The sequence below is a fragment of the Oryzias latipes genome, chromosome 1, assembly GCF_002234675.1.
Source record: "Oryzias latipes chromosome 1, ASM223467v1".
NCBI classification, from domain to species: Eukaryota; Metazoa; Chordata; class Actinopteri; order Beloniformes; family Adrianichthyidae; genus Oryzias; species Oryzias latipes.
This window is the reverse complement of record NC_019859.2, coordinates 34,363,846-34,388,808: the sequence shown is the minus strand read 5'-3', so window position 1 is coordinate 34,388,808 and position 24,963 is coordinate 34,363,846. Positions and strand designations below refer to the sequence as shown.

The window sequence follows — 24,963 nt, the reverse complement described above, 5'->3', positions numbered from 1 at the left end:
TAAGGATTCTGTGGTTTTGTTCTTGGTCATGCTTTTGGTTTTCATTTAGTCAGTCACTCCAGTTTTAGGTTCATGATCCACAGCTGTCTTCAGTTCAGTTAATTACTCTCAGTCTATTTAAGTGTCTTGGTTTCTGGTCATCCTTGTCAGGTCATCTGCTCTGCTGTATCGCGTTTTTGTTTTGCCCCATAGTTTTGTCGTGTTTCAATTTGTTTATTAAATGTTTTATTTCCTGTCACCAAGCCTGGTCTCCTGCATTTTGGGTCCTCCACCACCAGTTCCTGACAGAAACTTTCTTCTGGCTTATCGGGGGAAATGAACTCTAGTCCTCTTTAAGCGAAACAAATGTGTCCAGTCTAAATCCACCCTTAGATTATGTGTCTTCATGATTTCTAAGTGGTAGAACTTGCAAAATCACAGGCAGTTCAAATACTTATTTGCCTCAATGAGTATTTGAGTGAACAGCATTTTCATTGATTTACCAGATTAAAAAACACTGAAGTCAAACATTTTGGATACTTTAAATTTAACATAAATAAAATATATTTACTGTCAATAACTTTTTTTAAAAAAGGTTTTCCAAAAAACTTTATTAACAATTGAGTTATCTTAGAACAACAGTAACTACATAAACAACGTTACCAAGAATAACAATCACCATTGCTTTACATAAAAAATATATAGTACATAAAAGTAAAATAACAAACATAATACACACACACACACACACACACACAAAAGAATATAAACCTTCCAAATAGTTTAATACTTGTTAGGGGTTCTCATTAAATTTATATTTCTTAAGAAAACATATATTTAAACTTGTTCTTGCTAATCTTATTTTTTTCTTCAAGATATTTTTATAGTGCAAGTTATACAAGTTATAAACTGACCAACCATATGCCTCTATAAAAGTAGGTGGTCTCATGTCCAAAGTTCAAAACATTTGATTGACAGATTTCACGTCACCGGCTTTAGTGATAGGGGGTGTAGACTTCCAATAAGCTCACTCCTAACTGGAAAGAGTGGTTCCTACAGAATTGTTGACTCAGACTGACTTGGACCAATCACTCCTTCCTCACATCATCTGGCTCCAACATGGTGGAATCCATATTACGAAAAAACTGTAACTGAATAGACTTCATTCCACTAGTGTGGAAGTAAACCGTTTTCTATGAGTGACGTCACTCTCGCTCACCCTATTTCTAAAGTGAAGTCAATGTTTCTGCTGCTGGAATATATATCTTCCACTTTAAGGCCGTGTCACGCAGCCACTATGTACATTTTGAACATATTGCACAGATGCAGATTGGTCAAATGTGAATATACGTGGAAAAAGTGAGAAAAGTTTTGGTCTTTACATGAAATTTACACAGATTTATCATGAATGAACCATGTTAAAACCACTGAAGAAGTACGAATAAACCACGCAAAGAAATCAATAGAGCAAGAACCGTGCGTGATTATTGCGCTCTTTATATGCAATTTATTAGTGATTCATGCGTTAATTACGTAATTTTAATGTTAGATGTGCACCATAATGAGATATAAAGGTTATACGTCAGTGGTACATGCACGGAAAGTCCGGTAGACGTGAAAAGCCACAAATTTGCGTATGCATCACCCAAAAATCACTCACAGTTGCGTGAGGTTTACGTATTAATTGGGTATTAACTACGTAAAATACACGTAAACTGCATAATTTTCAACTGGCCAAAAATATTGAACAACTTAAAATGGAATTCACGCAAAGATCTGTTGAGCATTTTGGTCGACCAACATTGACGAATGACAAACACACGAAAAATGTATGAATTACGTATGTCACACGTGTCACAAAAGTCCAAAATGTCATACGTGGAAAATGCACAAAATGTAGCAGCTGTGTGATCACGCACGGTTCTTGCTCTATGTTGATTAGAGTACAGATATATGTGATATAGAATGTGATAGCCATACATGAGAATACAGTGAAATAAGTTAAGGAGCGCATGTGAGTGAGGCTAAATCTGTCTTTACTGCTCTCAGTGTGTATGAAGGTCCAAAAGAGCTGCATGATCGTTACCGAACCAAAACCAGTATTCCATAACGTCTTCTTCATTTACTGAAGAAGTGTATAAATTAGAACTGTGACATTGCTCCTTAGGGTCAGATCCAGTAGATTTGTACAATAATGACTAGAACTGTACAGAACAAATCAGTGTCAAAATAATTATTGATCTTTATGCATTTTTGTCGCTTTTGACTTCCTATAATGTAGCTCAATGCAAAGTTACTTCACATTCTTTGATACAAAGTTGTACTTTGTAGTAATTCACATTTGTAAGAATAAATTCAGATTTATTGCGGCTTGTCAAAACCTCCCAGGTGGATACAAATGGATTTACCTGCAGCTGAGAGGTTTTAGCAGGACATGTCCCAGGATGTACAAATGCCTGCTGACTGAATGATACCCCAGAATGCGCTTTGATTTATGTTAAAGTGCTACCAACAGAGCAGGGGGATGAGCTCCTTGGAAAACCCTACACTTTGCTGCTTCCTAGAAGGTGATTAAACCGATTCCCTTAAATCAAATCTGTTGCAACATCAAGGAATTCAGTAAATCTGCAGAAATGAAAAGCACCGCAGTAGATCTATAACTGGCAAGAGGAAGCAGTGCAGTTTTATACGTGTTAGAAATGTAATTTAATATGTGTAGAAACATTTTTTTCCTTAGGTCTCCTTGGTGGCATAACATGAGTTGATTACAGGTAATAAAAAATACTTCCATCCTCCATGTCTCCGCCTTTCTACTGTTTTGCTGCTTTACGACATGTGAATTCTGCCTTTTTGGGGAAGGGAAATGGGAGAAATGTGCATCTGGATTATAGTAGTTTTATATCCCTGATTCTTGTAATTACCCCCCCCCCCCTTTTTTTTTACACCAAATGATTCAGCAAAGGACATATTGATAAGAAATGTAAGTTAACAAAAGTGTAAACAGAGAATAATAAGTAAAATATAACATGAGAAAATTTTACTCATCAAAGTTCACTGAATATAAACATAGGAAAAAGGAAATTTCAACAGTATTATAAAATGTATATAATTCAGTATTAAATCAAAAAAACATTTGGAGACATCTTCCAATCTCTGCATTTATTTATATAAAATTATGTTTGAAGAAGTAAAACGTTCTTGTAGTGAGCGACCTTGGGAGCAATTTCGGGCAGATAACTCAGGCAGTGTGTTTACTTCGGTTACTCCCCTAGGCCGGTTCAGTTAACCAACTCATCTGTTCAGCGTCCTATATTTCAGCGCTGCGTTTGTCGCCCCCCCTCATCCCCGGCTTCCACCTGTGAGCTCCGTTAGGGGTAGTTATTACCCAAAAGTTTATAGAAATTTGTCTCATTGAATTGTACAGAGTCTTATGCCAAACTAAAAGAATGTGAAATGGCAACTAGAGGAATGTGAATGCAAAACAAAGAATGTTAAAGCAATGCAAAATATGTGAAAATAAATATTATTATTACTGCATGAGTTGTCTGACTGAAATGTCCTGTTTCTTTCAACCTCCAGACTTCCATATTTAAATTATTCATAATCAGTAGCTATGGACAATTTAACATAACTTTTTTTTTTCTTTTAAATGTACCACCTTTCTCATTTCATATGCTGCTCTTGTTATCATTGGATTTTTTCAATACTTTTACTCTTTATTCCTTCCCCATTAAAACACCTGGAAAAGCTTGAGGCGGGAAACTCGCGTGATTCTTCTTTGCGTTCTTTGCGTTCTGTTTACTCTGATCTTACTCTCTTCACCTCCCTCCTCTTGCTCCTCCGTCCCGCCCTGACTGCCTCTGCTTGGCTCCGTTCACACCGGGACTCACGCGCAAAGATGCCGCAGGGAAGCACAACAGGCGACAGGAGCGCATAAAGCGGAAGCACACGTGCGCGCCGCAGCCGGGAGGGTGAGCACGCTCGCCTTCACCGTTCAAACCGGACTCTCCGGAGCTCCCACTGGACACGGGCACGCCGCGGAGCAGCAGTGAGATTGTGTGGGATCTTCTCTCGGTCGGACAGGAGGAAGCATGAAGTTTGCGGCGTGGATGCTGCTGTGCGCCGCTCTGGTTCTGGAGCAAACCGCCGCTCAAGAAGGTAAGAATGTGGACCGGACGCATCTGAAAGGTTCCGAAGAAGAAGCAGATGCTGGAGGAGTCAAGGCGCAGCAAACGGGATCTGCTCACACCTCCACGGGCTCTGTTCGGTTCCAGGAAGCGCGCAGTGGCTCCGCGTGACGGTGTTCGAACAGAAGCCGTGATATTAAAGGGGGGGGGCAAAACGGTGTGGTCAGCTGAGAGGAGCACATTCATTGATTAAGATTATTGAAGAGTGAGAGCGCAGCGCCCCCCAAGGGGTTGCGCGCCTGGGGGTAAAGCTGCATGCCACGCTCCAGGGGAGGAAAGGGGGCAAACAGGCAGAAAGCAGCAAAACGAGCAGGACCAATGTGTCAAAATGCAGATGACACTTTGATGCAGCAGCTCCTTTCTCTATATGTGGCTCATTTGTACAACGGAGTGGATAAGGTGTGTTTTAGTCACTGCTTTGTGAGGTGGTTGTACCTGTTTGGAGCCTTTATTGGGAATTTCCTGTTAAAGCACATCTTGTTCTGCTGGGGATTACAGATATGGGGGGACTGTTGGTGACCCTAATACCTGCATGTGAGAATTTTAGCTTTTGGATCAGGTTATTGGATGACCTTTTTTAAAAACAATATTTAATTGCATTAGAAAAAAAAGTCAATTTGGAATTAAAGAGTATGAATACAAAAAATAACAACTCTATTTCTACAAAAAAACAAGCTTGGCTGTTGAAAAAAGCTAAAACAAATATAAAATTTCCTGTTTGATTCAGTTGTATTTATAAAGCCCACTATTTACAAGAATGCTCATCTCTATGGACTTCCCAATGTTCATTCCTCACAAAAAAACCCAACCCCACAGCAGTATTTTGATCCGTTCACGCATCTCTGAGTATTCCTCTAAAAACGGCGTTCAGAGCACCAGCCCCTCCCAATCCACAAAAACAAGCGAGCCCTCACATTGTGATGTCACAAATTGGGAAACTGCCCCTTCCAGGAAGAGTCTCCGCTGCCAGCTCCGCCCCCAGGGTGACACACACGCCCACTTTCTCCGCGGAGCTAAACGCTTTCCTTTTAAATGCACCATATCCACATTCATCTTTGTTAAAGCTTGGATGTTGTTGGTTTTCGTGGGAGGAATGCAGACACACTGCTGAGGCCGGCTCTAGGTCGATGTCAGGAAATGGGCGGCACCCACAATGAGCGAAAGGCGGAGCCTCAGAGATCTGCTGACGGAAGACTGTCCTTGTTTGGGGGGGGGGGGGGGGGGGGTTGTAACAGCAACATTTAACGCTGACTTTAGTGTTGCACTGCATCAATACGACATGGAAGACATAATCCAACAGAAGTAATGATGAAAAATGAGAGTAGAACACTTTCACCGGAACTGCAATCATAGTATTTAGAGCTATACAGTTTTCATACCTTTTTTAATTAACAAAGTTAAAGAAAATTGCTTAAAAGGCTTAGGGGCGACAGTGGCTCAGGAGGTTGAGCGGGTCGTCCAATGACCGAAGGGTTGGCGGTTCAATCCCCGCTCCCAACAGCCAAAATGTTGTTGTGTCCTTGGGCAAGACACTTCACCCTCCTTGCCTCCAGTGTGGCTCCACTGGTGTGTGAATGTGCGTGAATGATCCCAGTGATGGTCAGAGGGGCCGTAGGCGCGAAATGGCAGCCACGCCTCTGTCAGTCTGCCCCAGGGCAGCTGTGGCTACAACCATAGCTTACCATCACCAAGTATGAATGAGGAGTGAATGAATAATGGACACACTGTAAGCGCTTTGGGTGTCTTGAAAAGCGCAGATAAATCCAATCCATTATTATTAAAAAAACGCACTTTCATGCATTGAAGCTTTAATGCAGCACCTTTCAGTTTACCATCACAAAATAAACATTGTTTTAGTGGTATACAAAAGCAGAAGTGGCGAAAAAACTGAAGCTGCATGGGAGAAGTGGGCCGGGCAGAAAAAGTGAGGAAAAAAAATGTCTTAAGCATGTTTTTAATTCATGAGTTTAATTTTGTAGAGAAAAAAAGCCACAGGTTTGATTCTAAATGAATAATTGAACAGAGGAACATGCTGGTGTGACCGCGCTGCATGTTGGTGTGGTGGTCAGCGCTGCAGGCTCTTGGCGAGAAGCTTTTTGGTTCTGATCTTGGCTGTTTGCATGTTCTGGTTCTGCATGTGTGGCTAATAATCAGATACATCCTTCCATTCACTTTATGATATTACAGTTTGTTTGGTAAGTTTAATGTGATTTTCTTTCTTATGCTTGCTAAACTTAAGGGTGATTTTAAAATAATATTTAAAGATCCACTCCAATGAAAAACATGTTTTTAGTGTTTTTAACATATTCTAATGGTATTTTTCTAATGCTGGAGGACTTTCATTTAGAGAATTTAGCTCAAAATTGCATTTTTGAGTATTTGTTTATCCAGAATGTTGTGAATCCGGAGCACATGAAGAAACCGCTGTTTGAAAAAGAGCTTATTGTGATGCAGAAAAAACAGTGGGCGTGCCACAAACTGCCAGCTCCTTTAATCCTAATTAAAAGACTACTGGAAATGCTTGAAAGTAGATCCAAAGATCATCGGAGTGGAAAAGTAAAACCAATCGTTGTGCTGTAATCTTCAGCCTGACTAAAGAAAAGCTTTGAGCGGTGATCCTCAAAAATAGAAACTGTTGAGAATATAAAAAAAGTATCAACTAATAATATAACTCTACAGTATGAAAATGAATGACTGGATGAGAAGAGAGGGCTTGAACTATCACAAAGAGCAGAAAACACCCCAGTCATTAAAAGAGCCTTTAGCTTTGGAGGTTTGGACTGAAGTTAGGTTCAGTCATGAATCACCTCTCTAGGGATGATGCTGGTCCAACCAAACCGAAAGTCATGTGACGAAAAGCTGCAGGTGTACACGGTCCTTATTGCACTGGGACTTGAGTTAAGGAGCAATGGCAGTGCAGCCTTTTTACAGGAGGAAGGGACATGGAAACGTTCGACACGCCTCAAACTCCATTTGGGGGCATGAACAAAGCTCTGGTGACGATGGAGTCACTTTCCAGAATGATCATGATTTGTGATTCAGCTGTCAGTCCTGTTCAGATCAAAATGTGATCCATCCTCTAATCAACTACAACTTAAAACTAAGCTATCATTTTTTAATTTGTGGGTCTAGTTCCGACCTCCTAAAATAAATAAGTCATGAAGCTCCAATGTTTTTCTTCATTCAAATTAGGGCCTTTAAAGTTTGGGTTTTTGGCTGAACTATGACAGTTACATACATGAAATCTAAGGCATATGTGTTTTAGCATTTTCCCAGAAGTTTTGGTGTTTTTTTGTTGTGACCAACCTCGAGCAGCATTAAAGCACCAGCTCCACTCTGTGACCCTAAGGTCACAGTCATAATAAATAATTGGTTGCCTGCCGGATTACATTTGACTGCAGACTGCAGCTTGTTGGCAGAGTGGGATCGCTCCATTCTATGCTCGTGCATGAATAAGCAAACTGTGACTCTGGTGTTTTGTCGAGCAGTTTACTGCTACAGTTTAGTGGATGCACATCTAGCAGCACAATATTCAAATGTGCTGCAAGAGGATATTTTAGCTAAATAAAACATCAATTAGGTGATTTAGCTGACATCCCTGATGCGTGTCAACCATTAACTGTATACTATCACGTTCCAAACAGGAAGTGGCTCCAGGAATCCAAAATCCCATCGACTTCTATAGAAAAAACCAACAGTTGTTACACAGTCATTCAGTTGGTCAGAAGAACCATTCCTTGCTAATCCTAATTTTTTTCATGATATTTTTTTCTGTTGTTCACGTTATTCAATCTATAAACTGACCAATCAGATGCCTCAATAAAAGTCGTTGGTCTCATGTTGAATGTTTGAAACGTTTGATTGACAGATATCGTGTGGCCTTCCAATAAGCTCAGTCCTGATTGACAAGAGTGGTTGCCATAGAAACGTTTGACTCGAACCAATTCACAGCTCCCTGACGTTGTCTGGCTCCAACACGGCGGCATCGGTTTCGTTAGGAAATGGCGATTCAATTGACTTAATGTGGTTGGAGCAAGGTAAAACATTTGCTATGGATGACTTCACACTGGCCAGGTCTTATTCTCATAAACAGCCAACGGTGTCAACTGCTACAAACAACTCAAATGTAAACCAAACTACAAGACAGACCATAGCAGAAGGCTTAAACTACATTTTAACTACATAAAAATGGTTTTCTTTGAGCTTTTATAGGTGGATAGGCATAGTGCTGATGGTTTTCTGCTTGCATTCTTGTATGGATGCCTGCACACACACACACACACACCCACACACACACACACCCACGCACACACACACCCACGCACACACACACACGCATACACTAATGCATCATAATTTATCTTCCAGAGTCTGAGCACCAAGCCCCCTCCCACCGCAACCATCACAGCACATTCTAATCAATACTGGTCCCCTTTACCTCTGTCCGAGCAACAACACACTCAGTAATTCTCTCTCAGGGAGGGGGCAGGCTTCTGCAGGAGCCTGATTGGTGTGCTTCGCACAATTTTTTTCATGAGGAGCTGGACACAGAGCTGCTTCCTGTAGAGATCTAAGTGGATGAATTCAGCTGACTGAAAGCCTCATTTCACGTTTCCTCAAGCGGACGGGGATGTGATGCAATGTTAGGTAATCTGAAGTCTAAGGGCGGCTTGCACTTTACTTTTGGCAAGCAGATTAAACTTTTTCATTCTTCATGGGACAGCGGCCACCGAGGAAACTTTGAGTGTACTTCCTGCATCTCTTGGGGACTTTTTAAGTCATACTAGCTTACATTGGTGGCCAACACCAGCAGATATACATTCATTCATTTATCAAACAGGAAAAGCTTAAACTCGATCAAGCCTGACTCTCTTTAAAAACTGGTCTGCAGAACCAAGACAAACCAGAATAATCATACAATCATAAACCGTTTGAGAATAAAAAGCACGAGGGGAAGTTAGAAGCAAAGTCAGTAGTTGCAGCTGGATCGTCTTTTAAATGAAGTTTTGATGCTCTTTTAAATAGTCTGAGTGATGTTCAAGTCCTGATGGATTGTAGGAGTTCATTCCAGGTTTTAGTGAACACAAAACAGGATTTCTTTTGTAATGATCAGGTATTTACTTTAGTGCTCATTATGTTATTTTAAGGGTACCTGAATTCTTTAAAGTGATATATTTACACTACAGACTCTTTCTTATTCAGTTTCTTTGATGTGACAAAAGAAAAACAAACCAACACAGAAGAATATTATATTAAATAATATATTAATTCTCAGTCACTCAACCCGTTTCCTTTTCTTTATAGTCCTCGTTAGTCCACTCCATGTGCCTTCCCTTCAGAATTCAGTTACTGATGTTGGTGCTTGTAAATTTTTTTCCTGTCAAAAAAGTATAAACCATGCACTAAATAGTTTTACAGCTCTCATTTGCAACCAAAGTCATGTAAAATGTACAACACATAAGTCGCAAAAAATGTCAAACTGGTATATTAACCTGCAAATGATTGTTTTGATTCCATCAAATCATTATGTTCATTATTATATTAAGTAAAAAAAAGAAGATATCCAATTTAGCTTACCAGTATATGATTTTCAAAAAAGCTATAGTTATTGTTGTATTTTTTCACAAACATGACTGACAGACTACACCCAAACATTTTTGGTGTACTACTGCAACGCTGTTAGGCAACTTGGACAGAGAAATGACTTCTTATGGAAGTAGAATAAGAAGGAAACCTCCTCATTAATGTGACCATCTGCTGGTGGAACATGAAGGTCAGAGAGGACAAGAAAAAGACAAACATGGAAACATGAGAACGAATATGAGGCAACAAACGAACAAATGAAAATAGTGAAATATATACCCCCTTCACCATTTTCTCGTGCTGTCCAAATCTAAAATTCCAAAATCGGATGCCCTAGAAATTTCCCAGAAGTCTCTGTGAAAAACCAGTGTGCATCAATGCTCACTAGATTGGCCAATATAGACCACAATGCATTGCGTTATAACAATTTTTGCAAAGGACCTTCAACGTTTTCATCTTCAGAGCACGGTGGATTCATAAATGGTCGTCGCAAAACACTCATATCAATTAGATTTTTACTTTGATGAATGAAATCGATGATGTCAATTCGCCGTTTAAAAAATAAATAAAGAGCATGGTGTCCGAATTGCTTTTGAAATCCAGGGGACTACATAGTGCCGCACTACATAGTTTTTAGTAGTTAGGGGTTAGGGTGGGAATTTGGACACAGCTTAAGTCTTGCAAATTTCTGCACTTTTATACCCAGATTCACTACATGGTAGTTTTGTTCTCATCAGTCGTATCACCTTATTTATCAATCACTGCACCGACAGAGGAGATCCTCCTTTAGTGTGACACGTACTTATTCTAAGATCGCAGTCCAGAAAATTCCTGATCTGCTTACTGAAGACTCTCCTTCATGGACTGATTCCTTTTTAGTGTCTTCTTTATGCAGCAGCCCGACTCACACATCATCAGAGATTGAAAGGGGGTTTGGGAAAAGTGTGCCTTCTTTTTCTCAACAGAGCATATCACAGATTGGTGTCTTCAGTCAGAAGACGGGGTCTATTTGTTTGGATTTAAGCACAAATGAAGACTAGTTCTCCCCTTTCTATCTGATCTTATATGTGCTCTTCTGCCCCATGTCCCATAAAGGCATCTTACTGGATGGAGCTCTGCCCTCCAAACTCATTCTGTCTTTCCCAGACGCTGCAGGATCTGCCGGAGGTCACTCTGTCTCTCTTCTTCTTTATCGGCTCCCTCCATTCCTCTAGTGCATTCTGCTTGTCAGAGCGGCTGTATGATTAAACTTCTGACGGGCCTCTGCTGCGACACTCCACCACAGGCTCAGCCAAGTGTTTTTTTATGTGAACAAATGCTCCAAGCTTGAGCTGATAAAGGGACTGTGTTACTGAGGAAAGCTCTTGTGTGCTGCTCATGTACAAATACCACATTCTGCTTCCAGCGTCCAGCAAATGCAGCCGTCATTTGCATTTGACTCACATACAGTAATTAGCAGAGCTTTAGGGGCTTTCTTGTGGACTAAGTCAAGCACTCCTGCTTTAATAAAAAAGAAGAAAAAACACTTTATGTAACTGCCTTGTCCTTCAGCAGCCTGTTTGGTGCCCACTGCAGCATGTGTACTAAAAAGGAACCTAGTGAGTGGATTTCTGCTGGATCTTCTTTGTCAATGCTCACATTGGGGACCCGATATGCACAGCTGTTCATAAACAAATGAAGGCGGGCGAAAAAAAAGCTCTGCTTCATCACGGTTGAGTGCGGGAGTCAGTCTCTAAGTGGCGATGAAGTCTGACTGCAAAGTGAGTGCTGGGCTTTTTCTCCCCTGGTGATTGATCTGTCTGAGGTGATCTTGTCAATGTGATCACGCCGTCAGCCTTGGGAGCTTGTCCGTTTGGCCATTGCCAGCTGTCAGTCCAAGGCCGTCTATCTGTGTGCGCTGCCTACCGCACTCTAGTTTCCCCTCACTCTGTTGATTGTTCAACTGGTACATTAAGTGGTACACTTTTCTTTAACATGTCTGAGTACAGACAATGAGATTATAATCCACACAAACTGCAACAAATCTGCTTTTGTTAAACCATTTCAATCTGCAAAAAATGCCTAATGTTTAAAAACTGAAACTAAATTACATAAGGCTGAAAGGACAAGACACCAGCGGTATCTTGTCCTTGGTATCTTCAGCCCGGTTATGCCTTCTCCGTTAATGTATAATAAAAGAGTATTTTCTCTGCAGGTTGTCCAAACAAGTAGAAAAAGCTTAGCGTGTTATTTAATGTACAGCCATCTCTACTTTAGGAAGCTTTCTACAGAAACATATGCCTTCCAAAGGTCTCAGGCCAAATTGGATAAAAGTCTCTGATGATTATTGAGAGAATATACAACACAAGAAAAAATCATTGACTTGTAAGAAAGGCAGGGTATATTAAAAGAGAGACCGATGGGAAAATACAGGCTCATTATCAGAGAGTATCACCAGTCATCATTCTCACTGTGAAATATACGTTTATAAGACAAACATCCTTGCTTTAAAACACTGGGTTTATAAATCTAGGTAGTCTTCATTGTCTCTGGGACTTAAAGAGTCATCACTGTGATCATTTACAATGTCCACCTAACACCTCTGCACAATTTCCTCTGCTTCCAGTCCAGGAGAATGTTCTATCGCTGGCAGAATTGGAGGACTCCTTGCTGAGGAATCTCTTCAAAGGTTACCAGAAGTGGGTGCGACCGGTCCAGCATGCCAACGACACCATCACTGTACGCTTTGGATTGAAGATATCACAGCTGGTTGACGTGGTGAGAAGATTACACATCAAACAAGATCACACACTTTGGACAGCTTAATGGGACTGTGAGCATATTCTAGAGAAAAAGGAAAAGCTCTTCAGCTGATAACATAAAGAGGTCCAAAACATTTACGGTCAAATAGCTTTTCTTAGATTGTAATGTAAAAAAAAATATATATTAACAAAAGCAGTAAATGTCAATAGCACAAAAACAAAATTACAGAATAAACTATTTTCTGCAAGTTTTCAGAAAATAGAACTGATATAATAATTGATATAACAAATAAAAATTGAACTGAAATTGAATCGAATAATCTGAACAACAGCAGAAGTAATAGAAAAATCTTACAAGCTATTTTGAGAGGTTTTGTGGCTCATCTCAGAGACAAGATCACTATTTCTCAATAACAGGAGGAAAGGATGATAAGGATTGTGATCATCTAGTTGTTGATTATTTTCTTTTTCAAAAAAGATGGAAATATAACCCATAGTATAAACAGAAATGTCCTTACTACCGCAAACATTATGTCCCATTGCAATTCACTCATTCATTACATGATTTCCCTATAGAGAATGTAATAATGTAACACTTTCAAAGTTTAAATGATTATTTACAAAAATAGAACTTGGGAACTATGTAGGAAAACATAAAAAAATATATTGAGGGACACGGCTTCTGAAATTGTTGGAGGAAACCATATAGGTAAAAATATTAGGTCAAAATCAGAATCGCTTATCCACTCATCCTTGTAGATCACAATTTAACCTGATTCTTTTAATTAAGGGACCTCTGCCCATAAATGTTACAGGTTTTGTTTTTATTGTTTGTACATTCCTGGGTCATGTGATTTCTGCTGATGGTCCAATAACAACACATATATTTGGGTTTCCCAACCTTTCAAAAACATATTAATATCATGGGTATAAAAAAATAAAAGATGACTTAGCTCCTTTTTTTATTATAATGTACAATTGAAGCCACATTGATCATACCTTTGTTATGATGACAAGGCTCAAGAGTTGATAGAATTGTAAGATATTTTCTTCCCAATATTTCCAATGGTTTATGATGGGAACACTCATAGGGAGCAATACGTTTTCAGTTGTTATTAAAAGTGGGTATTTTCCGTTGTCATATTGACACTATGTGAAAAACAAAAATCCTTCCATTGTGTCTTTGTTTATACCTGAGCAAAAGCACAAGAGTATACCTTTGGCTTGTACTGTACTGTATGTCTAAAACTAAATTAAAGTATACTAAAAAAGATATGACCTCAGTTTCCCATCGGCAGCCCCAGTGACGTTCTTACCAAACACTATGTATAATGTAGGAGAACTTAATCTGCTTTTTTCCCACTTGTACTTAAACTGAAGAGTCTCATGTTTCATTCACTGCTTTATGAGACCTTTGCAGAATGAATTTTCTCATATACCATAACACATTAAAATCTGTATCAGATTGTATGATGACTCAAGGGTTGGGGGGGGTATTGAAGCCTACAATTAAGAAGGCAGAGGACAGGGATCACAAGAGGATTGTAAACTAGGCTAGATGTCAGGCTTTTGTCTACAACGAATGCAAAAATAAGAAAAGAAAAGTGGTTAAAAAATTATAAAAAGTTGGAAAACTTAAATGACTGACCCAAAATTGGCCTTTGTGTCACAGGTTGAAGGAAAATGGAAAGGAAAGGAAAATGTGAGGGCCTAGATCAACCAGCCATAGTAACTTTACAAACTTCCACATGTCAAAACTATCATTTTAACAGGAGAAAGTCGTCACACCAACCGCTACAGGAGATCATTCCTGCCTCACTCCATTGGACTCTATAACTCATCATCCATTTGCAATAGATAAACTCATTTGAGGTCTGTCTGTTTTCTCCAGAGCTGTCATGCAAACCACTTGTTTTTCAATGATGGTTCTTTTTCTGATTGATTGTTCTGTTTTCTATTGTCACCCATTGTTTGTGTGTTTGTATCTTTGAGCCTAACACGGCCGCTGCAACAACCCAATTTCCCAAGCTGGGATCAATAAAGTATCTCTATCTTATCATATCTTAATTATATTTTTCATAATTACACTAGTGGTTTTTTGAGTACTGATTTTTCTCCATCCGTGCCCTGCAGTCACTTATGATGGCTGTTTTGAAAAAAAAAGTGAAAGTATACCTTTTTGGACTTTTGCCAAAACGTTTTACAATTTTACTGTCTTTTTCTTTGCAGGATGAAAAGAATCAGCTGATGACTACGAATGTCTGGCTCTGGCAGGTAGAGATAAACTCAATTAACTTTCTCCCCACGTGAGGAAAACATTTTATGTTTTTCACTGCTGCCTTTGTCCTGCAGCCATTTATTCATCTTCTTCTTCTGCCGTTTTATCCCTTTCGGGGTCACGGGGCTGCTGGAGCCTATCCCGGCCACTTGTGGGCGAAGGCAGGGGACACCCTGGACAGGTCGCCAGTCTGTCGCAGGGCTGCAATCATACACCCATTCACACTCACACCTAGGGACAATTTAGAGTTGCCAATTGACCTATGTTATGCATGTTTTTGGACGGTGGGACGAAGCCGGAGACCCCGGAGAGAACCCGTGCATGCACGGGGAGAACATGTAAATTCCACACAGAAACGTCCCCCCTTGATGTTCTGTGTCAGCTGGGACTTGAACCGGGGGCCTTCTTGCTGTGAGCGCTAACCACTGCTCCACTGTGCAGCCTGCAGCCATTTAACCAAAACCATATTGATAAAATAAACACAATTCAGTAAAAGTCTATCTATTGCAAAATCTCTACTTTGTGTTCTAGTTCCGTGTGCTTTAAGGCAGTGGTCCCCAACCCCTTTTTTATGCCATGGAGCAGTTTAATGTCAGATAATATTTTTATGGATTCTCCAGTGGAAGGCTGAAGTTGGGGTCAGTTTTCTTTTTTAGCCTCTGACTTCACTTAAATTTGAGGGAAATGTTCATCTTTCTCCTTTGTTAAAAACACTACTCACAATAAGTTAAGGATATTGTTATGTACATGGGTTTTTCCTATATCGTCTTAATTTTAATAAAATACATAAAAGTTTCCTTTGATAATACTAATCATGAATGAGAAGTAACAGATTTTTTATTAGTTTGATTTTTATTACCCCAAACATGAAGACAGTGACCATACAGGGCTCCAGACTAACTTTTTTCACTAGGAGCACTGTGGCCCCCAACTGAAAATTTTAGGGGCACAACCAGAAAATTTAGGGGCGCATACCGTAAATCAACATGCTAACCAAATCTACTAATTTCCACTCTATTACTAATAAATACTTTAATAATAGATGCAGAAATTACAATGTGCTGTTTCTAATTCAGTGTCACATTTTAATCTGCACTTTTGAAGATGCAACAACGAGGTAAACTGACATCACCATCGCTGTCATGACAGTACAAATAGTAAACAAAATACCATACATTTATAATTAAAAAAAAGTTTTTCGTAACAAGTGATTACCGTAGTAACCTTTCGGTCATTTCACAGTTTCAAACAATACTTAAATGTATGTAAACATTAGGGGATGGAAATACATGTTGGCGACACCAAATAGGTGCAGCCAAGATGCACAATAAGCGTGTTTGAGATCACCCAGATGGACGCAACGCTGCACAGATCACCTGTTGTGAGATGTATATTTTTGTTTTTGCTCAAACATCACCTGTCAATCAAAACAAAAATATCACCAGAAAAGGGCGGAAGCAAGACCCCAACCTGAGCTAACGCAGCTGGAAATTTAGTACTGAACTGACTAAAAGCTGCCCTACAGACTACAAAACAATGCATTATGGGACATGTGTCCTGATGGGTTTCTGTAGCTCACTGATCAATTAAAATAATTTAAAATACCAACTGATTAAAAAAGGCTACATCCATTACAACACATTAAAACAATTATAAAAGATGTAATATCACAGATCATACTTAGGGGCAGAGGCAAATTAAAACTAAATTGAATGTTAAGGACAACTCCTAATTCCTGTTCTCCTTCAGTCACGCTGCAGCTTCGCCTTCATGACCCCCCCCCCCCAGGGCGCTGGTTCATCTTAAACACGTCTATCGTTGTATTTTCCCCACGTGTTTTAAATGTGTTTAAGACTAAATAGTTTTGTGCTCCCCAGCTGACCATCTCCCGCGGGAACGGTGTGCTGCCGTAACAGCCGTGCATGATGAGAACCGTGGTTTGCTTCGCGAGTTAGAGACCCCTGCTGTACACTCTGGCACTGGTACACTAGCCGCAGGTCGGAAGAACGAATCAATAGTTCGCTTGCCCATAGCTCAGACGCACATATCAGGTTGTGATGATATTTGTCTCAGTTTCCTTCCCACAGATGTTTACGTGCGCTCTATTATCTCTAGGCCCCGCCCCTCCACATATTTTAGCCACTTACAGTGACTTTCCCTATTCTTCTCACACGCATTGGCTGCGTGTGAGAAGATGCTCAGGCATCACTCAATGACACGCGAGTGTGTGCTCGCGTGTGCTCCAGTCTCAGGAGTATTCGCGCGAGTGTGTGTGTCTGTCTGCGTGCGTGTGCGCTCGTGTCTCATTGATGATTTCATTGCTCATTTCATTGATCATTGACGTGCCCCTTCCACGTTTAATGCATAAAAAATACGGAGGGTGGGGGAGGCAAATTTACTGGTAGCACATGTGCGATTGGATGTAAAATTCAGTCGCACACTCTCAAATTTTGGTCGCAAAATGCGACCAAATGGTCGCAGTCTGGAGCCCTGCCATAACTCCAAATAACAAACATTGACCATGTCAGTAGCGAGTATTTCCACCATTTGCTGCAGTGACAGCTTGACAGCAACGTCTCCTTCTCCCCACCAGCCTCACGTTGTTTTTAGGCGTTCCACTCTTCCACAAGTACCACATGCAGTTCTGCCAGGTCATTTAGGGATGGGGTCCGATCATCCAGTCTCTGCTACAGCTGGCCCCAGGCATGCTCTATGGGGTTCAGGTCAGAGTTCCTTGCTGGCCATACCATTTGAGACACTCCCACTTCCTGAAGTCAAGCTGAGACAATTGTGGCACCATGTGGCAGAGCATTATCATCCATGAACAGGAAGTTGGGGGTGTTCTGGTGGAACTGTTGGATGATGATGGTTCTGTGATGTATCTGAGGTAAGAACGTGCAGTGACTGGACCATTTGCCGGTCCAGACTGTTGCTCCTCCTCCACCAAACCCAATCCATGTTGACCTCAACATATTGCTCACCTTGCCTTCTCCAACTACACTGACAACCATCATTTCTGTGCAAGGTGATCCGACACTCATCAGTAAACAGGGCGGTAGAACCTTGCTGCATTTTCCGGGTCACACAGTCTTGTCTCCACTGCAAACATTCCCGGTGATGTTTTGGTGTCAGTGGGGTCACCTGCAGTGGTCGTCTGGCATTCTTGTCAGTTTAGCAGTCCAAGCAGCTTCTTCAAGAAGGTAACATATGCATTTAAAACATGTGAGGAACATTTTTTTATGTGTCAAGAGTGAGTCATGGATGGGTGCAATGGAGAGAATCAGGTAGTTTTAGAAACTACATTTCCTTCAGAGTCAGATAAAAAAATAAGACGATAATAATTTAAGAATTTTTCTCCTGTACCGAGTGATGCAGGGACTGGTACTGATTTTTGGCCAGTGGGAATGGGGACCTCTGCTTTATAAGTCTGAAATGAAAATTGAAGCATTATTGCTTTCATTGTTGACACTGCAAGGCTTTTTGTGTGCTGTGACCCTTTCCAAGGAATGGATCGATGTGAAGCTGAAGTGGAACCCGGATGACTATGGGGGCATTACCTCCATCAGAGTGCCGTCAGAGACCATATGGTTACCTGACATTGTTCTGTATGAGAAGTGAGTAACACAGCTCCCTGCAAACATTTGGACCACTCATTAAGCTCAGGCTTGGTAAATTTGATTAGCCGTTTAAGGGCAAATCCTATGGTTGCTTCTCATGTTTTTAATTGTTCTTTTAGTGCGGATGGGCGCTTCGAAGGTTCCCTGATGACCAAAGCAATTGTGCGCTGGGATGGCACAATAACATGGACTCCACCAGCCAGCTATAAATCCTCCTGTACCATGGATGTCACTTTCTTCCCCTTTGACCGGCAGAACTGCTCAATGAAGTTTGGGTCATGGACTTACGATGGAAACATGGTAGACCTGGTTCTAGTGGATCACTATGTGGACCGTAAAGACTTCTTTGATAATGGAGAATGGGAAATCCTCAATGCCACAGGACAAAGGGGAAGTCGAAGAGATGAAATGTATTGGTACCCTTTTCTCACTTACTCATTCATTCTCAAGAGGCTGCCCTTGTTCTACACCCTCTTCCTCATCATCCCGTGTCTTGGGCTCTCATTTCTCACTGTGCTGGTGTTCTATTTGCCTTCTGATGAGGGGGAGAAACTGTCCCTTTCTACATCTGTGCTAGTGTCACTGACAGTGTTCCTGCTGGTCATAGAGGAAATCATTCCTTCATCCTCAAAGGTTTGTAAGCTGTCCCCGCAGAGGCCGGTTAATTACTGGTTTTTCATCTGTTGTCAATAACTGCTACTTTAGCAAATCAGGCTGTTGCTAATGCAAGTGAGCTATCTCTTCTTTTAGAAAACAGTCCATAAAAATTTTGATAAATTGTATTCCAGTCACAGATAAATCTATCAGTCTGTCAATCTGTATTCAAAATGACAGTTAATGACCGCACTCGGGAGGCAGTAGAATTAAGGGTCTTGCCCAATGCCCCTCACTGGATGATGTTAACTGCTCGCGTACCATTGTTCATTCCCCTGCGGGAAACGAACCCTGCGTGGTAGTCTCTCACCTTACCAACCGAGCTACCCAGCCAATAATTCAAAACACAGGAAATGCACTGAAATTCTCCCTGTGGTATCTAAGATTGGACTGAAAATTAAAGTTGTAGTGCACTTTTACAATCATTTTTTGAAACTGGCAAATGTCCACTTTCTCCACATTTTTTTTTTTTTTTAGATATAAAGTAACTTTCAGTGACTGTCTCATCCTACCCTTATGCTACAGTTACAAATGCAACTGCTACCGCACAATGGGGATGCATCAGCAGAATCTTTAGGATTTCATGCTGCCGCATGATTTTCTGAAAGTCATTGGCGTGGGCATGAATGTTGATGGTGGCTGTCAAGTGTCAGTCAGTCAGCCGGGGATGATGCCATTACGAAACCGGATGGCCAAAGGGGGGTGGCAGCAGGATCGCCGGCCCACAACAGTAAAATTCAGTTTATATAAACAGAGCCATTTTGCCCCACAGTGAATTTTTGAAACTGAGATTTTGAGCCCCCGCTTATAAATGATGCCGTAAAGCTACCTGCTGATTTTGCTGTAAAACCTTTGACTTGGTGGCACTTTGGGATATGTGACGACATTTAGAAATTATTAGGGGTGTGTATTAGCAATAGTCTGGCGATACCCGATCGAAAAACATCTCAAGTGTCCTTCGTTCTCATCTGGAGCCCACAACAAAGCACCACAATCTGTGTTTTTATAGGGCACTGGCAGCAACATGGTATAGAATTTTAGTTTGGTACCCATCCCAAGCCAAAACTTAGTCTCATAACCTCATAACAACAAAAACTGCGAGGCTGACTGAACATTTAGCATTTAACACAAGCTGATTCTCGCAAGATCTTATTGTTTTGGTTACTGTAGACCTGCTTAAAGAGGCTCAGTGTGCAGTGCTGGCAACTAGCGGTTTAAGTGGAAAACAAAAGTCAGACGCTGAAGGGCGCTCATAAATAATTAAATAAATATCGTCTTGATAGCATTTAAATCGATACAAAAATCGACAAATATCACGACAGGATAGATTTTTTTTTTCCTACACCCCTAGAAATAATGCTCTTTGTCAAACTAAGCCATGCAGCTTTAAATGGTAAATACTAAGCAATGTATACGTATATTGAGCTTTTCTACCTACCTTGAAGGCCCAACGGGCTTCACAGTCACAGTTCCATCTACACATTCACATGCTGAAGGCGTCTTCACTGCCCAACACTGGCACTAACCTGTAACCAGGAGCAGTGTTTAGTGAACATTGCCCTCTGTTGTGTCATCCAATGTTGTTTGATATTTTTTAAATAGTATTTTACTGCTGTATGGGACACCAGTAACTCCTTGTTCAAATGGTATATTTACAAACTGACTTAGATGTTGCAAATCTGCTTCTCATTTCCACATGAGGTTTTTTTTTTGAATCAGAATAAACTGTTAGCAGAGTTAAATTGATGTGGCTTTCCTTTTTCACATCTGCAGGTGATCCCACTGATAGGAGAGTACCTGCTCTTCATCATGATTTTTGTCACCTTTTCCATCATCGTAACTGTCTTTGTGATCAATGTTCACCACCGCTCCTCTGCCACCTACCATCCCATGGCCCCCTGGGTAAAGAGCCTCTTTCTCCAAAAACTGCCCAGACTGCTGTGTATGAGGGGACACACTGACAGGTAACATGAAGTGGTAATAAAGACATCAAGGCTAAACGCTTCTTTTTATTTCTTCTCTATAAGAATACAATTTGAACTGAAAATCAAGTTTGTCAGGCAGATCTTTGAACAACGTGAGCAAAAAATGCCATTCAGTTCAATTCAATTTTATTTATATAGCCCATTATCACAACACAGTAGTCTCAACGGGCTTCACACCAATAATTGTACAAAAACAAAGAATCAGTCATAAAATATGAATAATTGCTAATTGCTAAACTAAACAGATCCTGGACATCCCTGCACTTAGAGCCTCCTTCTTGTTCCAATTTCCAAGTTGATACTTTTTAGAATAAAAAAACTCAGTAAAGTCAGTCAATAAATAAACAGTAGCAAGTTGAACCTGTTCCAAGTGTGTGTTGGACTCGAATGGGATCCTCTTTGTCACTGGTTCTATTCATAATTGAATGGATGGAAGTTATGCTGGTGGTAGTTGGGTTTGGGAAACTTAAGAATTTTATTTCTTCTTTTTGCAGATGATAATGTTCTGTTTACTTTATTGAACCAAGACTTTCAATGTGGACTGAGACAGTTTGCAGTTGAGGGTGAAGGTGACTGGTATAAGAATTAACACCTCCAAGTTTTAAGTGAAGGTTCAGAAATAGGTGGTTTGCTCTCTCTGTGTAAGTGAAGAACTCCTCAAAAGCCTGAAGAGTGCCTCAAGAAGATGAGTATCTTGAGGTCTTGTTGACTAATGAGAGGAAAATGGAGCGTGAGATTGACAGGTGGATAGGCGCAGCAACAGCAGAAATGCAGCCCCTTTTTCGGTTCATATATGTTTCTATCTTTACTTGGTCTAGATCTAAAGAACAAGATCCTGGATACTAAAGGCTAAAATAATTGTTTTCTGCAGGGTGGCTGAATGCTCAATAGAGCGATATTTTGAGCCTGACCCATGTGAGGAGGCCCTGGGAAAGACCTAGGATTGGCTGTGGAAACTATTTCCCTTTGCTGGCCTGGGAGTGCTCCGGCATTACCTTTGCAGAGCTAGAGGACGTTTCTGTGGAGAGAAAGATTTCGGAATTTTTGATTAGGCTGCTGGCCTTGCTATCCTTGCTATGGAAGAATGTTTGAATTACAACTACAAGAAATTTGAGTGATCTTTGGGAGAAGGAAGATTGGTAATTTTAGTGAAACATGAGCTTTACTATTAATTTGAAAGGAGGAAAAGGCGGCTCTAGTGGTAAATAAATATAAATGACAAAACTAATTCCTGCATCTTCCCTTGGGTGGTTGTTATTTATGGAATGTTATATAATCATTTGTGTTTATGTAAAAACATCATAATTCTAAAAAGTTTTTCTGCATATGACACTCATTTTAATGACGTGACTCAACAGCAACAAATACTCCAACTGTACAAACTCTCATGTCTATGCAAGTGAGAAAGATGATCAATGTTATGCTAAGTCATAAGTATGAAGGTCAAAGTTGGCATTTTTTCAAGCTATTACACTAATTATTGATATCATGTTAAAAAAGACTGAGTCCTGAATTGAGCACTGCAGCAATCCTTTGGAGACCTCAAAGGAGAAGAGGGGTCAATGATATCTGCCTTGTGATTTATTGGACTGTTAGTCAACAAATCAAGCGGTAGCTGGATCTATGATTCTAGAAGTCGCAATAACAATAATTAACTAAAGGGGGTGTCCTGGTCTTCAGGTATCACTTTCCAGATATTGAGATGCGAAGCCCAGAGCTAAAGACCAGGCGAGGCGCGGGGAGGAGAGCGGTTCCCGGAGGTCAACAGAAAGGAGCTCTCGGAGGCATGGAGGATGACAGCCAAGCATGGCTGGCAATGCTGGAAAAAGCCACAAATTCAGTGCACTACATCAGCCGCCATATCAGGAAGGAGCACTTCATACGAGAGGTAAGCAGAAAGAGGCCAACAGTATGTTTGGGGTTCACGCTGGGTGGCACCATTACAGTACTTAACTCTTTAACCAAAGATCTGTCATTAGTGACAGGAATTACCATATGCTCTTGGAACTACCGTAGCTCTTAAACCATTTCTTTTTCTGCTTTTCTCACCTTCATAATCCGTTAGAATTCCATTGATTGCGTAAACAGTAGAAGAGTTTTGGTAAATAAAAAAACATCAAAACCGGACCCTTAACTTTGGTGTTGAAGGGTTAACTCAATAAGTTTCATTCTTCGTGACTTTAGCTGCATTTCCATTGACTATGAAATAGTGCTACTTGGATTTGCAATAATAATTTGCCTAATGGAAACAAGACAATTTCGAAAAAAACTTGGATTTATCTAAAAAAAGGTTTTTGCACTTGGAGGTGTTTTTGGGTGTATTTTACAAAACTGCAATGGAATCACTTTCTTTATTTATATAATGAGTCAGATAGATAGCGATGGCCCTTCTAGGTAGGAACTGGATGCCACCAGAGGACCCAAAGTGTCACACAGCTCCTCAAAAGTTGAGCGTGTCATGTGGAATTGATGGATCCATAGCTTCTCCGTAAAATCACCATTGCCATTTCCCAAAAATGGCTTCATCCATAGCTCCTCCCACATGTAAGGAGTTCGTCGCTTCATGTCCTGAAGAAGACGCAGTCGTCTTCTTGGATAGATGATGATGAGCGCTGAAGCCATGGCAGAATTTTAAACGTATCTGCTGTCAGTCAAAGTATTGTTCACATCCATGTTTTTGAATGACTTATTGCGTGAGTTGGTTTGCGTTTATTCGCTTAATTAGGATTCAATGGAAACAGTGTAATTAGGAAATTGTGTTTTTTCAGCATTTCTAGAATTTCAATCAAGATTTGCACATATGTGTAACAAAAACACAGCTCTTTTCTTTCTCATGAAAATGACAAAATTATTGTGTAACTCGACCAAATGCGGCCTGACCTTTGGCTGTTTCTGCCAAAAGAAGAGTGTCACAAAGGCAGAGGAGGGGGGTTTATGATGTATTTTGTTGGTTGCCATCTTTTTTTTATTTGATTAAATGTCGACAGGTTGTACAGGACTGGAAATTTGTGGCTCAGGTGTTGGACCGGATCTTCCTGTGGGCGTTCCTGACAGTGTCAATTCTGGGAACCGTTTTAATTTTCACTCCAGCTCTGCAAAGTTACCTTAGCACACCTTAATGTATATAAACTCTGTACAAATCTTAAAGAGCTATTTGTCTCCCACATATTTGTCCATCTTAAACTTGATTTGCTGAAATTGTTTAAGGAAATGTTCTGGCATTAACTTCCTTGGCACAGGCAGGCTCGAACTGTGATCCTTATCTGCCCTACAGCGTATTTTTCATCTTTAATAAACACTGCGGATGGAAATGTTGGAAATTCTATTGATCTGTCATGCTGCATGTACAATGGTGAAAAGGAGTAAGAGCAATAACCAGTTAAATTAGTTAGAATGTTCACGTTTTTACAACTGTAACATTAACCTCTAAATAAAATGCACAATATACCTTCATGACTAATACAATGTCATATGTGTCAAATGCACTTTGCTGTCAACTGAACTCTCCTGTATGTTTAAATATAATCACAATAAAAAATCAAATATTTATTTTGTTTTTTCAATTTTTGTGTTAGACTTAATCTAGGTGTTGAGTCTAAGCAAAGGCACTACAGGGGGGACTGCAGGGGTGTTATTATATATATGGCTGTCCTTCATGTGTCGAAGTTGACTGTCTTGAGTTTGAGGATTAAATATGACAAGTTCTCATGTGTGCTGCTGTCTGAAGTGTTTCCCGATATGTAAGGTGTCATTTTTAGTTGCCGTAGCTGACAAAACAGACTTATATTACTAAAACATGTGCTAGATGCCCCAACTCCGAATGTCAAAGTGCCTTGGATTGCACAAGGGTTACGGTAAAACAAAAGGCTATAGTCAGTAATGAAACAAGGCAAAGCCAGCAAATAAACACAACATGGCATCAGCCAACGCTTTCTGGAA

At 40.4% G+C, this 24,963-nt stretch overlaps 1 protein-coding gene across 1 annotated transcript; it reads left to right on the top strand.

Annotated features, from left to right (window-relative positions):
• The first annotated feature begins 3,814 nt into the window (after window positions 1-3,814).
• Window positions 3,815-24,573, top strand: LOC101168098 (neuronal acetylcholine receptor subunit non-alpha-3). The gene is made up of 8 exons (XM_004066287.4): window positions 3,815-4,137; window positions 12,355-12,506; window positions 14,720-14,764; window positions 18,273-18,382; window positions 18,505-19,018; window positions 20,813-21,003; window positions 22,705-22,912; window positions 24,012-24,573. The coding sequence occupies exons 1-8, from the start codon at window positions 4,071-4,073 to the stop codon at window positions 24,141-24,143; spliced, it is 1,419 nt and encodes a 472-aa protein (XP_004066335.1). The 5' UTR covers window positions 3,815-4,070; the 3' UTR covers window positions 24,144-24,573.
• Window positions 24,574-24,963: the final 390 nt, after the last annotated feature.

What these genes read in the sequence shown, in the direction of transcription:
- LOC101168098 (XM_004066287.4), top strand. Translation starts at nt 4,071, where the DNA reads ATGAAGTTTGCGGCGTGGATGCTGCTGTGCGCCGCTCTGGTTCTGGAG. An exon ending in GACATTGTTCTGTATGAGAA is followed by an intron (nt 18,383 to 18,504) that starts GTGAGTAACACA and finishes TTGTTCTTTTAG; the next exon opens with TGCGGATGGGCGCTTCGAAG. An exon ending in ATGAGGGGACACACTGACAG is followed by an intron (nt 21,004 to 22,704) that starts GTAACATGAAGT and finishes CCTGGTCTTCAG; the next exon opens with GTATCACTTTCCAGATATTG.